General features: G+C 36.0%; 1 protein-coding gene across 1 annotated transcript in view; it reads left to right on the forward strand.

Moving 5' to 3' along the window:
* The window catches only part of Atr (ATR serine/threonine kinase), a 116,396-nt gene that overhangs the window by 64,702 nt on the left and 35,634 nt on the right, over positions 1-16,060 (forward strand). The window contains exons 29-35 of the mRNA XM_036192592.1: positions 693-857; positions 1,942-2,033; positions 7,056-7,147; positions 7,565-7,742; positions 8,586-8,765; positions 9,975-10,134; positions 13,361-13,540. Coding sequence (XP_036048485.1) covers positions 693-857; positions 1,942-2,033; positions 7,056-7,147; positions 7,565-7,742; positions 8,586-8,765; positions 9,975-10,134; positions 13,361-13,540 — 1,047 coding nt within the window. The remainder of the gene's footprint in view (positions 1-692; positions 858-1,941; positions 2,034-7,055; positions 7,148-7,564; positions 7,743-8,585; positions 8,766-9,974; positions 10,135-13,360; positions 13,541-16,060) is intronic.

The raw sequence follows: 16,060 nt of genomic DNA on the forward strand, positions 1-16,060 counted from the left end.
TGCCTCTAAAGAATATCTTGTGCTATCTGCTTCCCAGATTTTTATCTTTAAACTTGAATATCCCCTTTAAGCTAGGATGGTTTTCTTTTTTAGTTTGTTTATTATGGGGTTTTTCTTTGTTAGTTTGCTTGCTTGCTTTTGACAGGGTCTCACATGGCCCAGGCTGGCCTTGAATTCAATATGTAGCCTATTATTCCTTGTGTTTCTGCCTCTACTTTACAAATGTTGGGATTAAGGTGTGTCCCCCATATCTAGCCATGCCCAAATTATGCGTTACTTGTGTTTGTTGAAGTTTGTTCAATATCAGTTTGTTAAAATGTTTATTTAAAATTCAAAAACCTTTGAAATACAGTAAAAGACTTAAATTATACTCCACAGAAGCTATTTTCATTTGGACTTAAAGAAAATTTTGGGGTATGAGGTTTTCTGCTGTCCTCAGATTCAATAATAGTTATTATTGTCAATTTGTATTTAAGTGGAATAAAAGTGTCAAGGGAATGGGATGCCTGAAAATTGTAACTTTACTGTAATTCTGACTGGAAATAAATAAAAATATCAAAAAATAAGACAAAAGTCTTATTTATAGTAAAAATTTCTCACATGCTATGTGTTATTTTGGCTTTATTTTTTATTATGTTTCCCCCTCTTATTTAATTGGGGTTTTGTTTTTGTTTTTTAATGGATCAACAAAGAAATTGTATGCTGCTATGCATGAGCCAGATGGAGTGGCTGGAGTAAGTGCAATTCGAAAAGCAGAGCCATCCCTAAAGGAACAGATCCTTGAACATGAAAGTATTGGCTTGCTGAGGGATGCCACTGCCTGCTATGACAGGGCTATTCAGCTAGAACCAGACCAGGTAAGATGATCATTTAAAAGCTGATAAATAGTAATGGTTTCAAAACTGTCTTTGTCAATGTCACAAGGTATCTGGAAAATGTTTAACACTACACTTTAATTTCCAGATCAGTAAAATTAGAGACTTGTGTTTTTGGTTTCAGAAATTCTTTTCAATGCCAAATTCCTATGACTTTAGAAATCCCTCAAATTAGGGCTGTGGAAATAACTTAATCAGTAAAGTGATTGCCATGCAAGAATACCTGAGTTCAATACCCAGAATCCATATACAAACATAAGGTGTAATGGCATGCACTAGCTAACTGGGGAGGCTGAGACAGGCAGGATTCTTGGGCCTCCCTAACTAACCAGTCTATCAGATTTGAAGAGCTACAGAGCGTGAAAAACTGATCTCGAAGTGGGGGAGAGGGGGATCAAACTGTAATTTATTGCTTCATCTTTTTTTTTTTTTTTCTTCATCTTGTTTTTCTTTTTGAGGCAGGGTGTCATCTAGCTCAGTCTGGCCTCAAACTGGCTTGTCATGGTGTTTGGTATTATCATCTTGACAGAATCTAGAATCACCTGGGATATGAGATTTTAGGCATACCTATGGAGGATTATCTTGATTACTTTCGTTGATAGGTAGACCTATCTTGACTGTGGGTAGGACTATTCCCTGTGGGGTTCTTGAAATGTGTAAGATGAAGAAAATGGGCTGAACAAGTACCCCTGAAGTATTGTCTCCTGGATGGTTCCAGTTCCCATCAAGTTGATAATTAACCAAATGTCTATTAATAACATTCCATCTGTTGACTTATGATACATAATCTTGAAGCACGATGTTGCAATCTATATTTGATCTGGAATTGCAATAACTGAAAAAAATTCATTCTGAAATTATTTTTAGATTTTCTTTTTTTTCTGTTACTTTCAGTATATTAGGACATTGGTATTGGTAGTAGGTGCTGCTGCGTAGCCAAGCCATATAGTTTTGCTAAACTAGGAAAGGTACATACAAGCAGAAATATAGGAAATTAAGATGTTCTTATTCCCTCAGCTATATTTGAAATGAAATTACTGTCGTAAATGTTTTTTTGTTTTTCTAGATCATTCATTATCATGGTGTAGTAAAGTCCATGTTAGGTCTTGGTCAGCTGTCTACTGTAATAACTCAGGTGAATGGAGTGCATGCTAACAGGTAATGTTTTATTAAAGAATAATTTTCTTTCATCATTCTGGATAGAGACATTTTGATTTGTGAATTTGCAACTGATTGTGATTTGCATGGATTTAGGTAAACTAAAGTAATGAAATATGTTTTTATTTTGGAGACAGCACCACAATTATTACTGTAGGGGCAGGGTTTGATGGGAGATGCGTACATGTGTGGAGGTCAGAGGACAATGTTGTCTAGTCACTTCTCTCCTTCCACCCTTAGATTGCTTCTGGGATCAAACTGAGGTGTCAGGCTAGCAAAGCAAATGTCTCTACTGCGCAGTCCTGCTAGCCCTTTTCCTACTTTTTAATATTCTAGTCTCCCAGCTAATATCTTTTATCCATCAAGTCTAGAATCATTCTTGAATTAGATTGTTCTTTTTGTTTTATTTTGTTTTTCAAGACAGTTTCTCTCTGTAGCCCTGGCTGTTCTGAAATTCTCTGTGTAGACCAAGCTAGCCTCCAACTCAGAGATCCACTTGCCTTCACCTCCTGAGTGGTGGGTTCATAGGTGTGTGCCACCACACCCAGCTAAATTATATTGTTCTTTAAGCCAGGAATGTTTCAGAGTTACCTGCCCCTGATATGACTCATATAGATAGTTCCCTGACTTCAAAACTCATCCAAGCTCTGACTATATTATTAACACCAGTTGTTTTCTATGTTGGAAGTAGAGGAACAGGAGAAAACTTTTGAGTGATTTTTGAAATACCACTATAGAATTAATTTTATCTAAAAGATTCATAATTATGAAAGCAATCTTCCTAAAGAAAAGGAATTTACTGTAGTAAATTATACTTCCCCCAACAGCAACACACACACACACACACACACACACACACACACACACACACACACACATATACACACTCACTCACTCACTCACTCACACACCCCAAGTTTGCTCACGGCAAAGATGAAGGTAAAACACTTCCTCCAGTTGAAATAATTAATAATAAATAATATCTCTGCTCTTGACGCAGCCTTCCTTGAGATCCAAAAATTCCTATTTTGTTATACATCTTATATCCCTGATATTCTAGGTAGGCAGATTTGGTCCACAAGGAATAGATAGATCTCACTTAATCAGAGAACATAGATTGTGTATGTAGTTAAACACTGAAAAAGTTTATCTTCAAGTTAAAGTCAGTGATTAATAAGGACGTCTATTCTCCTGTGTCTGAGATAATACACTCACTTTAGTGTGAAAATTATCACAGTGGAATTCCTGAAGCAATGGGGAAGTTGTACAGACATGGAGAGATTGATACACACTGTAGTTACGTTTCTGCAAATTGAAAGACCTCATGAATAAGGAATTACTGGCGTTTTTCAGGGAATTTTGTCATGACACAAATTGATGTGTCAAGTTCTTTAAAATATTTAATGTACAATTAGATTCCTCTTGTTTTCTGACTGCTGAGAAAAGGCTTTGGTCACTTCCATGAAAGGATACTGTATCATAGTAAAACAAAATGGTCAACAAGGGCACATATTGGGGGAGGATGTCTATTTGCAATTTAAACAGTTCTTTTTCTGTGCTTAACCTAGATGTAATTCCTTTTAATTTATTTACCTATATTAATAAATTCTCCTATCCTAATCCTCATCATTTGGTACTTTTGGTATAAGGCTTGGGATAACACATCTCTCTGACACTTCAATAATAATTATATTTTTATCCTGAAATTTTGATACTTTAGCATCTGATGCTAAACTTTTAAAATGGTTTTCAGTTAGACTTTTAAACTTTAGAATTTATTACCTTACTCTTAGTTTTGTTCTACATTGGTTTTGGTAACATTAATATTTAGAAATTGAAGTATGTTCAGTATATATTGCTATTTTTTTAGACTTTGGGGACAGAGCATTTTTCAAGAAGGTCTCATATAGCCCCAGCTGGCCTCAAGTTCACTGTGTAGCCACAAATGACCTGAACTTATGATCCTCTTCCCTTCACCTCCCAAGTCCTGGGATTATTGCTATGCAGCACCACAGTGGGTTTATATGAACCTAGGGTCTTGTGCAGGGCATGCAAGCACTATACCAATTGAGCTAAATCCTAGCCCCAGTTGTAGACCTTTAAAACTAAAAATTATTAGGTTATTTGTCATAGTTTCCTCTTTTGCTCCAGAAAGACTAATAAGGGCACTTAAGGTTAATGGTCCTAGCCCAGCATCTGTTACTTTGTTCATCTTTTTTCATTGTTGTTGTTTGTTTTTTAATAATATAGGTATATATATATATATATATATACCTTTATGTGATGTTATTAGATAAGGCATCTTTGGTTTTGGTTTTGGTTTTTCGAGATAGAGTTTCTAGTCGTGGCTGTCCTGTGTAAACAAAAGTGGCCTTGAAGTCATGAAGATCTGCCTAACTCTGCCTCCTGAGTGCTGGGATTAAAGACCCAATACTGCCCAGCTTATTCTCTTAATCATATAATTTGAATATTGGCTATAAACTAGATTCTTTACCTAGATTTACCTAGAATCTAGCTTATAGCCAGTATCAAATTAGATAATTAAAAAAATGAAAAGACTAGCTGCTCCTAATCAGCCATAATCCAAAGTATCACTGTTCATGTTAGTGTCACCTAAGAAGAGTCCTTAGAAGAAAGTAGTCCATGTATTGCGTATGGATGGCTATTCTAATTGGCTTGTCTATTACTGTGATAAAATACCGACCAAAACCAACATGGGGAGGAGAGGGTTTTTATTTCAGCTTACAGGTTACCATCCATTATCAAAGGAAGCCAAGGCAGGAACTCAAGGCAGGAGCTTCGAGAAGCAGTAAAGAAGAGACCATTGGAGGACCATTGCTTACTAGCTTTAGTCTCACGTTCAGCTATTTCCCTATGCTGAGCAGGCCCATCTACCCAAGGATAGCATCATCCATTGTGGGGCTGGGCCCTTCTACCTCAATTAGCAATCAAGAAAATACTTCATAACATGGCCACAAGCCAGTCTGATGAGAGCAATTCCTCAGTTGAGGTTCTCTGTTCTCTGGTTTGTCAAATTGACAATTAAAGAAACAAGGGCAGTGGCACATGTGTATTACAGTTCCTCGGGAGATTGAGACAAAGGATGGCATAATAAGCCCAGGAGTTTGGAACAGCTTTGCTAATATGTTGGGCCACCTTTTAAGAGAAACACAGAGAGGAATAATTACTGATTTTGCAAATCAAAAATTTCTAAATAGCTGAAAGTAGATTAAGAAAACACATATATTGTAGATAGCTGATTTTTTTTTTTTTTTTTTAACATGTAACTTTAAGTCCTTTTACTGAATATCCTATGCAGGACCCAACTATCCATGACCCACACCAAAAATCAATGATCTTATTTTCAGTTAAGCTCTCAGATAATTTGATAAAGAACTGTGTCATTATTGAGGAATTAACTCTCATCTAATATATGCCAACATACGTATCAGAAATAATTAGTGGAGGGTCAGCAAAATGCTCATTGGTATAAAGGCACCTGCTGCCAAATCTGACTGAGCTGGGTTCAGTCTCAATTACCCACATGGTAGGAAAACAAAACAGCATCCAGTGAGTTTGTTTACCTTCATAGGTGCTATTGGGATTAATCCACAGAGTCTATTTAATGATCAAAGGAATTTATTTGAGGGTAAACTCATAACCACAGGAGATTTATTGTAAGGTCTGGGAAAGCTGAGCTATGTCCTACACTGAACGGCTTGTTCCAAGATCTCAGCATCTAGAACCACAAGGTAGCCAAAAGGGACCATTGTACGTGCATCCCACCTCTTAAGGGTCTCCAGTTGCCATGGCCCAGAGGCTGGTACCTCAAGGTCATAGGCAGGTGTAACAGATACAGCTGCCTCACTAGGGGTGGTGCTTCATGGCATGGCTCAAACAGCTACCCACTACATCTCCCCCTTTTGTCTGAATAAAGTTCTAACTTAATACAAAATTTTATACAATAGGAATGATTATCAAGGAGAAATGAAGGGTAACAACATAAACAAATGAAACTACCACCAACAAGAACAACATCAAACAAAGGATACATACTAAAAATCCAGAGATATCTAGAACATAGGTAAATGGTATGCTAGAAAGATTATTGCAAAAGCTGTCCTATCCTGAAGAATTTGAATCTAGTACCAAGTGTGTTCTAACTAAGATATGAGAAGATTGTAACCATAACTGTTAGTCTTTAACCCCATCAAAGACCTGAGAAGGAATAAAATAATACATGAGAAAATGGGAAAATGCATGCAAGCAACTTTCAGAAATCTTTCGAGAATAGACAGAGACAAGCTGGCAGCCTGGACAGTCACCTAAAGTATCTCAGCACTGTTGGGGCATCCAATTTGGCTACAGGCCTAGAATAACTGACAAACCATTTTTAGAAGCAGGAATTTTGAAAGACCATCTTACCCTGTCTTGGCAAAGTTCAGTAGTCGCTTTTACTTGTGTCCTGCTTTAAGGACAGCATTTGTACTGTCAGCAGTTGAGGTAAGGGCAGTTCTTTGCTCAGCAGGTTATTATGCTCCAGGGAGAAGACAAACTTCCAAATGGAGTGTCTTAAAAGCCCAACATTCTCTCAGGACCAGATCAGAGCGGTCAGGAGCAATCAGTGTCTCATGTATGCAAATGCATACAAAATAAATAGGTTTGCTTGGAGGGGTTGTTTGTTTGCTTGGTTGGTTGGTTGATATTTTGAGACAGTCTCATTATGTATCCCTGACTGGCCTTAAACTCACAGAGATACACCTGATGCTTCCTCGCTGAGTGCTCCGATTAAAGATGTATGACATCATGCCCAGCTCAATAAAAATTCATGGAAATGTTCTTCAGTAACAAAAGACTTAAGATTTTCTTAGTGTTTTGGGTAATTATTATGTATCACACTATGAAATACAGTATAAATACAATAGAGCAGTAAATAAGTAAAATGTCTAAACCCATAAAATGTAAATGCTACTTTAAATGTAAATAAATTAAAATGTAGTTGATAAGCATTTCTCTTAATAGGTCTGAATGGACAGATGAATTAAATACATACAGAGTAGAAGCAGCTTGGAAACTATCACAGTGGGATTTGGTGGAAAACTATTTGGCAGGAGGTAAAGTTACTTCTTAAAATATTAGCAACTTTAATATGCTATAAATATTCCAATTTAGGAGATAGAGAGATGACTCAGAGGTTAAGAGCACTGGCTGCTCTTCAAGAGGTCTTGAGTTCAATTCCCAAGAACCACATGGTTGCTAACAACCATCTATAATGAGATCTGGTGTCCTTTTTTGGCATGCAGGCAACATGCAGACAGTACACTGTATTTGTAATAAATAAATAAATCCTTTTTAAAAAACCCATTTTAGATAGTTTAGCAGCATTCACAATTAATCTGGCCTATTTTATGATTGCCTGTTTAGTTGTTTGAAGTAAAATGAAACCATCTGTTCAGTATTTCTGCTGCTCATCTTATAAATGCAGCAAAGCTGGGTCCACTCATCACAGCATTTCTTGACTTACATTTCAGATGGGAAATCTACCACGTGGAGTGTCAGACTGGGACAGCTACTGTTGTCTGCTAAGAAAAGAGACACCACAGCTTTCTATGATACATTGAAACTAGTGAGAGCAGAACAGATTGTACCTCTTTCAGCTGCAAGCTTTGAAAGGGGCTCCTACCAACGAGGATATGAATTTATTGTGAGGTATTTGCATTTGCACCTTTATATTCCCCACTTATACATGTCACCTGGTACAAATTTTTATGTATAAAGAATTCTGATAATGTTTTTGATATATTGCTTGACTACACTAATTGGCTCTTACATTCTTTTTTAAATATCTTAATATAGTCTCCTTTAAGTCTACTTATTCACCTGAGGAAAAAAATCTTTTTAAAAAAAATGCTATAATTGAAGTATTAGAAGTTTAAAAACCAACTACAGTTTTTTGTTATTGTTCAAATTTACTGTATTTTGTATGATCTTCTTCAGTAACATTTTAGGGAAACTAGATAATGGATCACTGAATTTAATTTCATTCTGTAGCTATCAGCTATATTTTTTTGCCTTCAACAGTGAGTCATAGACACTGATTACTATAAAAATGCAAGATATGGTATGACTGTATCATGTCTTCTATTACCTAGGAAAAAATTAACTATCACTTTACAGGTTTAATTTTACTGTATTTACTATATCAGGCACTTTTATATTAGTACCAGATTATATAAATATTTCATATTCATAATGAATCCATATTTTATTTTCATGTTGGCAATAAAGTTTGATTCTTATACATTTGGATTTAATTTTTATATATCTTTCAATTTAATACACAAGAATTCTGGGGTGACATCAAGCACTAAATGTTTTAATGAGAATAAATTGGTGTTTACACTTAATTTTAAATCATAAATGTTGCTGTTTATATAGCAATAAAATATGTTAAAAGTTTCGTTTTCATAGCTGATCTAAAGTGCATACTTAATATGTGAAGTTAATAAGACTGAATGTGGTAACATTTTAACATGCTCTGTCTGTTTTCAGATTGCACATGTTGTGTGAACTGGAGCATAGCATCAAACCACTTTTTCACAAATCTCCAGGTGGCAGTTGTAATGAAGACTCTCTGAACTGGGCAGCTCGACTAGAAATGACCCAGAATTCCTATAGAGCCAAGGAGCCTATTCTGGCCCTCCGGAGAGCTTTATTAAGCCTTAACAAAAGGTGGTTCATACTACTTTAAAAAAAGAAAAAAAAAAAGTCAGTTGCCTTGAATTTAGTATCATGTTCATACTTTCTTGGGTAGTATTTTCTTTCTACATCTACATTTCCTATTTTCAGTTCTTATGAATTCATTACATAGTTGAAACAAACTTAGACGATGATAATCAATTTTACCAGGTGCTGGAGAGATGGCTTTGTGGTTAAAAGCACTTACTGTTCTTGCAGAAAACCAGAATTAGGTTCTAGACACCCTCTTGGTGGCTCACAGTCATCTGTAACACCTGTTCTAGGGGGTCCAATACCTTTTCTGGCTCCTGTGGGCACCAGAAAAAAACATGTAGTGCACAAACAAAACACTTATACACATAAAAGTAAATAATTAAATTTTAAGATAAACTGAAATTGTAAAATGTTTAAAGAAATTCTTAAAGAATCAATTTTATAGCCACGCATGATATTGCATGCTTATAATCTTAGTACTCAGGCAGCCAGTATGGTAGGGTCTTCTTAGCTGTCAGTGAACCTTTATAGAAAACTTTGTTTCAAAAAAATGATAATATGAAACATATATGTGTTTTTATTTTTTAAAATGTGACTAACATATCTTGGAAGATGAATACCAATACAATTCAAGAATAAAGTCTTCTGCTGGGATATATCTAAGTAGTAGAGTACCTGCCTATCAAGTATTAGACTTTGAATTTGATTCTCAAATACCAAAAAAAAAAACATGGGGTTGGGGATTTAGCTCAGTGGTAGAACGCTTGCCTAGCAAGCACAAGGCCCTGGGTTCGATCCTCAGCTCAAAAAAAAGTAATAATAATAAAACCTAGATAGACTTATAGGATACAAATGGAACAGTATAAAAAACAATTAAAACCAGTATTTGTTTGTTGTTGGTTTACAAGGTAAGCATTGAAATAGTACACTGAGAAGGTTCTGTGTTAAGAAAAGCTGTTTAAGCAGGCTGTGGTGGCGCACGCCTTTAATCCCAGCACTTGGGAGGCAGAGGCAGGCGGATCTCTCTGAGTTCGAGGCCAGTCTGAGCTACCAAGTGAGTTCCAGGAAAAAGGCACAAAGCTACACAGAGAAACCCTGTCTCGAAAACAAACAAACAAACAAACAAACAAACAAAAGATAAGCTGTTTAACTTATTGAATATACTCACAAATGTTCTTTTTCTCCTATTTTTGCTACATTTTTTCTTAGGCCCGATTACAACGAAATGGTTGGTGAATGCTGGCTGCAGAGTGCCAGAGTAGCTAGAAAGGCTGGGCACCATCAGACAGCCTACAACGCTCTCCTTAATGCAGGAGAGTCGCGGCTCGCAGAACTGTACGTGGAAAGGGCAAAATGGCTGTGGTCCAAGGTATTGGCCAAGGGAACCTCATCACAAAATGTTCTGTTGGATTTACATACTTCTGTCAACATCCATCTGAGAAAACCCTGAGTCCAGATTCAGAACTCTCCTTTTCTGTCCTTTCCTTCATTCTCTACTATAGTCTAGGTAGGAAGATTCCTTCTTCTATTCTTCAGTCGTCAAATACCCTCCTTTTTTAAATCTTATGGTAAAGTTCTCTCAATTTTCATCTGTCCTAATATTTCTGAGGAAAATACCAAGTCTTTATTTTACTTTCTGTGTATGTAGTAGTTCCTCAGTATATACTTAAATGTATAAAAATGTTTGTAATACTTTCTTGCTTATTGATGTTGGGAAACACTTCTATGTGGACTTGCCAGTGTTACTATCAAGATGTACTTCTGTCATCCTGTCAGGAAGGGCTTAGCTTCAGAACAGATACTCTGAGCAGCCCCCAGATTCCAGCAATAGAAATAGGAACTTTTTTTTTTTTTTTTTTAGATTTATTATGTATACAAGTGTTCTGCCTACAGGCCAGAAGAGGGCACCAGATCTCATTACAGATGGTTGTGAGCCACCATGTGGTTGTTGGGAATTGAACTCAGGACCTTAGGAAGAGCAGCCAGTGCTCTTTAGCACTGAGCCATCTCTCCATCCCCCCTGGAACTTTTTTAAATGTATGAACTTTTACCTATTTTATGTCCTATATTTAAATGATAGTCATTAGTTTAGAATTAATAGTAGGCACAGAATAGTTTGCAGTTGACATTTTGTAGCTAAAGTGATGCCATATGTGATTGTAGAAACTTGGTGGTGACTAAGAGAGGACACAGGAGATGTTTCCTGGACCAATGGGGAAAATGGGAATTGAACCCATGTTATGTGAGCTAGTGTTAGTCCTTGTATTGCCTAAACTCAATATGCTTGAAACGCAGTTCATTGCCTAATAATACCTATTTCTCTTCTCATGTTGCTTATTTTTCTGAACAAGCCTCACTTTCGTCCCTTTATCTAAACCAAATCTGGGCTTTATCTTAAACTCTTTCCTCATCCAACTTTAGGCTAACTATTTGTTCTTTAACTTTAGAAATATTTCTTGAATCATCTCTTTTTTTATCCTATTTTTTTAAAAATGATTCATTTATTTTTATCTTATATGCCTATATGTCTGTGTGAGGGTGTCAGGTCCCCTGGAACTGGAACTATAAACAGCTGTGAGCTGCCATGTGGGTTGTGGGAATTGAACCTCTGTTAGAACAGCCAGTGCTCTCAACCACTGAGCCATCTCTCCAGCCCTATCATCCTATTTTAATTTATGCCATGATTTTCAGCCTCATGTCCACAACTTTCTTATGGATCTCATAATTCCTCTGTTTATATTACTGTAGTCTATAACCTTTGCAGAATGTATTTTGAAACATACTGCTTCTTCAAAAGATTCAGTACTTCAAAGTATTCCTTATACAGTTTAGATTGTCTAACTCTGGGAAGTACACAAGGCCATTTCTGGTTGAGTGCTATCCTATCCCTTCAGCTTTATCTGTTCCTGTCTCACAAATACTTTATACAGGTTTCACCTAAAGTGAGGCTGCTGGTGCTACTCAACTTAGGTTGAGGTTACATCCCAATAAGCACATTGTAAGTTGAAAATGCTTTTAATTCAGAAGTGCATTTTATCTATCAAACCTAACAAACACTGAAGCTTAACAGTGTTAGTCACCTCTTTCTTATTTTAGCTTTACTTTCCCTGCTTTTAGTAACTAACCTCAGGTCAACCTGTGGCTGAGAATATTAAAGGGAAATAGTAAATTTTAAATAACTTACACTACAGTACAGTCTTTAATAGTTGTTTTATTATTAGTGATTGTTATTAGTCTCTTATTCTACCATATTCATAAATTCAATTTTACTGTGGGTATATGTGTTTAAGAAAAACCTAGTACCTGTAGGGTTTTTACTGTTCCCAATTTGAGACATCCATTGGAGGTCTTGTCACATACCCTGTGAAGAAAGGGACTGCACACTGTTAAGTATCAGTTGTTTACTTTTACCAATATGTTGACTGGGAACTATGGCTCACCACTGCTTGGTCATAGATCATAATTTAAAGTATTGTTTCTGCCTAGTGTGGTAGCGTAGGCCTGTAATCATAATACTCAGGAGACAGAGATGCAAGAAGATCATCACAAGTCAAGAGCAGTGTGGTCCAGATACTGAGTTCCATGTCTGCCAGGGCCATATAATGACCACATTCAAACCCTCAAGCACATAAATTCAAAATTTGTGTTCCTGGAGCTGAAGAGATGACTAGTAATTAAGAATATTTGTTCTCTTGTAAAGGACCTGGGTTTTAGTCCCAGCATCCACATCAAGTGGCTCATAACCATTTGTAACTACAGTTCTTGAGGATCTGGTACCCTCTTCTGGCCTTTTAAGTACACCTGCACATATATGGTGCAGATAATCAGGCCCACACTCATACACATAGAATAAAATCTCACTAAAGTGCCATTCACTAAATTGTGTGCCAGAAAGATTTCTACTCATTTTTAAGACCAAATTCAGATTTTTTTTTTTTTTTAATCTTTCCTGACTACTGGTCTCTTTATTTTCCTGTACCTTAGATTTTGTGGACTCCTTTCCCTATCCCTAAAATACCCATCTGTGTTTATATCTTATAGCACCTCAACATGTTTTACATAGTTTGTTTCCTCAGTTGATTGTTAATTCTTTTTTTCTTTTTGTTTGGTTGCTTGGTTTGGTTTTGTTGGCATAAGATCTAACTGTAGACAAGGCTGACCTTGAACTTTGTGGTCCACCTGCCTGCATCTTCTGAGTGGTGGAAATGCAGACATACAACACCAAGTCCTGTTAACTGAACTTTTTAAGCCAGGGATTTTAATTTATGGATCATTGTTATTCCAAATCACTTGTATATATCTTCAGTTCCTTGTATTTTAATTTTAAAATGAATGAATAAATAGATGAATGATGAAAGAATTCTACATGAAATGAGTCAGTGCTTCTTTAGAACTTTAATTAGGAGCGAGAGATAAAAATTAATTCACAGATGAACTTGTTAAGGCAAGGTTTCTCTGTGTAGCCCTGGTGGCCCTGAGCTTAGATGCACCTGCCTCTGCCTCCCAAATGCTGGAATTAACGACATGTGCCACCACTGTCTGGCTAAGAATATATTCTTAAATTAAAAACTTGTTAATTACCTTTTTTCTTTTAGGGTGATGTTCACCAGGCACTTATTGTTCTTCAAAAGGGTGTTGAATTATGTTTTCCTGAAAATAAATCCCCAACTGAGAGTAAGCACATGTTAATCCATGGACGAGCTACACTGCTAGTTGGCCGGTTTATGGAGGAAACAGCTAACTTTGAAAGCAATGCAATTATGAAGAAATATAAAGTAAGTATATATGTAATGTAAGGCATTTTTTTTTAATGGATGAAATGATTTTTTTAAGTCTGTATTGAAATATATATTATATTATATATATATATATATATATATATATATAAATAATAGTACTCAGAAAAACTTCATAAATAAAATCATAAGTATATGGAATTATCACAAATAAATACATGTATGAAAACTACCACTCCAGGTTAGAAATTGTTGCACAGTGAATCTACTCTTTAAACCAAATACCAAATCATGAAGTAGTATAATCAGCATGCTATAACCCCCTCCTTTCACCACAGTAATATTCTTATCTTCCAAAGTTAACCATATCAGAGCCTAAGTGCTTTTAGTTAGGTATCATGATTTAAAGCTTGCTATATAGTCAAAGATGACCTTAGAATTCTGATTCTCCTACCTCCTCCTCCTAAGTGCTAGGGTTAGAGTGTGCACCGCCACACCTAGTTTAATCTCCTGCTGAGACTTAAACTCAGGACCTTGTCATCTTAGCCAGCACTCTACCAACTGAGCAACATCTTCAGCCCATGGAATTTCTTTATAAAAAATAATATGTAACTTCTCTACCAGGTATTACATTTTGCAAGATGATGATATAAAATTATAAAAGACAAATCTCCCAATAATGCATGAAAGAAAATGGAAATTCAAAATTACCTAGGGCTTTTATCCTAAAAATTTGTAAAAATTGATGAAGTAGACTTATTCAGAAAGTAGATGAATGAATAGTTTTCAGAGCTGGGGGTCAGAGATGGTTAATGATAACCTGTTACTGAAGAGTTTTGTTTTTGAAGTGATGGTGACAATGTTCTAGCATTTGGTAATGGTGATGGTTTCCCAACTCTGATAAATTTTTTTACACTTGATCTTAGCCAAAAGACTGAGAAGTGATGATAAATTTTTTTTAAAAAAAGCAACTTGAAAAGTATGAATTTGGCACTGGGGCTGTTGCTCAAGTGGTAGAATATTTGTTATACAAGCTTAAGAACCTGAGTTGGATTCCCAGCGCCAACTTGAAAAAGCCAGGTGTTGATGGAGTCCTGGCTTGACATGCAGGAGGCCCTGTGTTATAATCCCAGTACCATACCAACTCTTTGAGTGGTAGCAAACAGGTCTGTACTATCAGTGCTCCACAGGAGGAAATGAAAGGGTCAGGAATTGCCTCATCCACTAGCTCGCCAACCAGAGCTATGTAAGGTCTGTCTGCAAAAGCTGGGTGCCACGGTATGCATTTGTAACCTAAGAGGTGGAGAAACCGGAGAACTCCAAGGACTTGCTGGCTGCCAGTCAAGCTGAATCAGAGGTTAAGTAAGAGACTGTTTCTCCAAAAGAAGGTTGAGAGCAATCAAGGAAGACACCTAACATCAACCCCTAGCATTCACATACACATACTTACACATCCATCTGAATATGTACACACATATCTACACATATAAAATAAAGTGTGAGCTTTATAGTATGTGAATTATACTTAGGCTTATCCCTTTTTAAATTACCTAAATCTAATTTAAGTGGAGTGTGGTGGCACATACCTTTAATCTCATCACTGGTCCAAGGCCAGCCTGATATACATAGAGATTTTCAGAGCAGTCAGGGCTATAATTGTAAGACTCTGTCTCAAGAAACAAAAATGAATTGAAAAATGTAACTGTAAAATGTTTTATTATATTTATTTGTATGCATGTTTTGTGTACTTGGCATATATGCACACAATAAATTTTATTTTTAAAAAACATTTCATTTTTAATTATATATATATATATGGGGTTATTATGTATGTGAGTGGAGGTGCCTAAGGAGAACAGAGAGAATGTTGGATCCCCTAGAGCTATTGGGTACTGAGAACCAACTCAATAAGTGCTTTTGATCTTGAGTCATCTCTCTACCCTCTTTTTAATCATTTGTAAAAATATAAAATGAAAAAAATACCACAATCTACAAGTCACTAATGCTTGGAAAGCTAGGAAGCCGTGTGAGAAAAAGATAATCTTTGACTATCTAAATAGCTAACTTTACTTCAAAGTGAGCTTAATATGCCTAAAACTGAAACGCTAAACTTATAAACTTAAAGATAAAAGATATAGAGGGAAATCTTTTTTTACCTTAGTTTAGGCAAAAGTTTCTTAGGTCAAAAAAAGCCTTAACCAGAAAAGAAAGCCTTATAAATTGGAGTTCCATGAAAGCTAAAGCATAAGAAAAGACACTGTCATGAAAGCCATTGGCTAGAGGTAAATATGCTGTGTATCTACCAGCAGGCTTATATGTACATTATAAAGAACTCGGGACAAATAACTCAATATATCTATCAAAACCTGGAATAGACACTTCTTACAGAGTACATATAAATGGATGAAAGGCACATGAAAAGATGTTTAATGCCATTAATTAGTAGTAAGGTGTAAATTAAAATCACAGTGAAATAACCAAAGGTTAGAATGGCTAATGTCTAAAAGACTAGCAAGCCTATTATTGTGACAACTAGGTATCCTCATGGCTGATAGCAGT

This window comes from Onychomys torridus, chromosome 7, assembly GCF_903995425.1.
Source record: "Onychomys torridus chromosome 7, mOncTor1.1, whole genome shotgun sequence".
In the NCBI taxonomy this organism is placed as follows: Eukaryota; Metazoa; Chordata; class Mammalia; order Rodentia; family Cricetidae; genus Onychomys; species Onychomys torridus.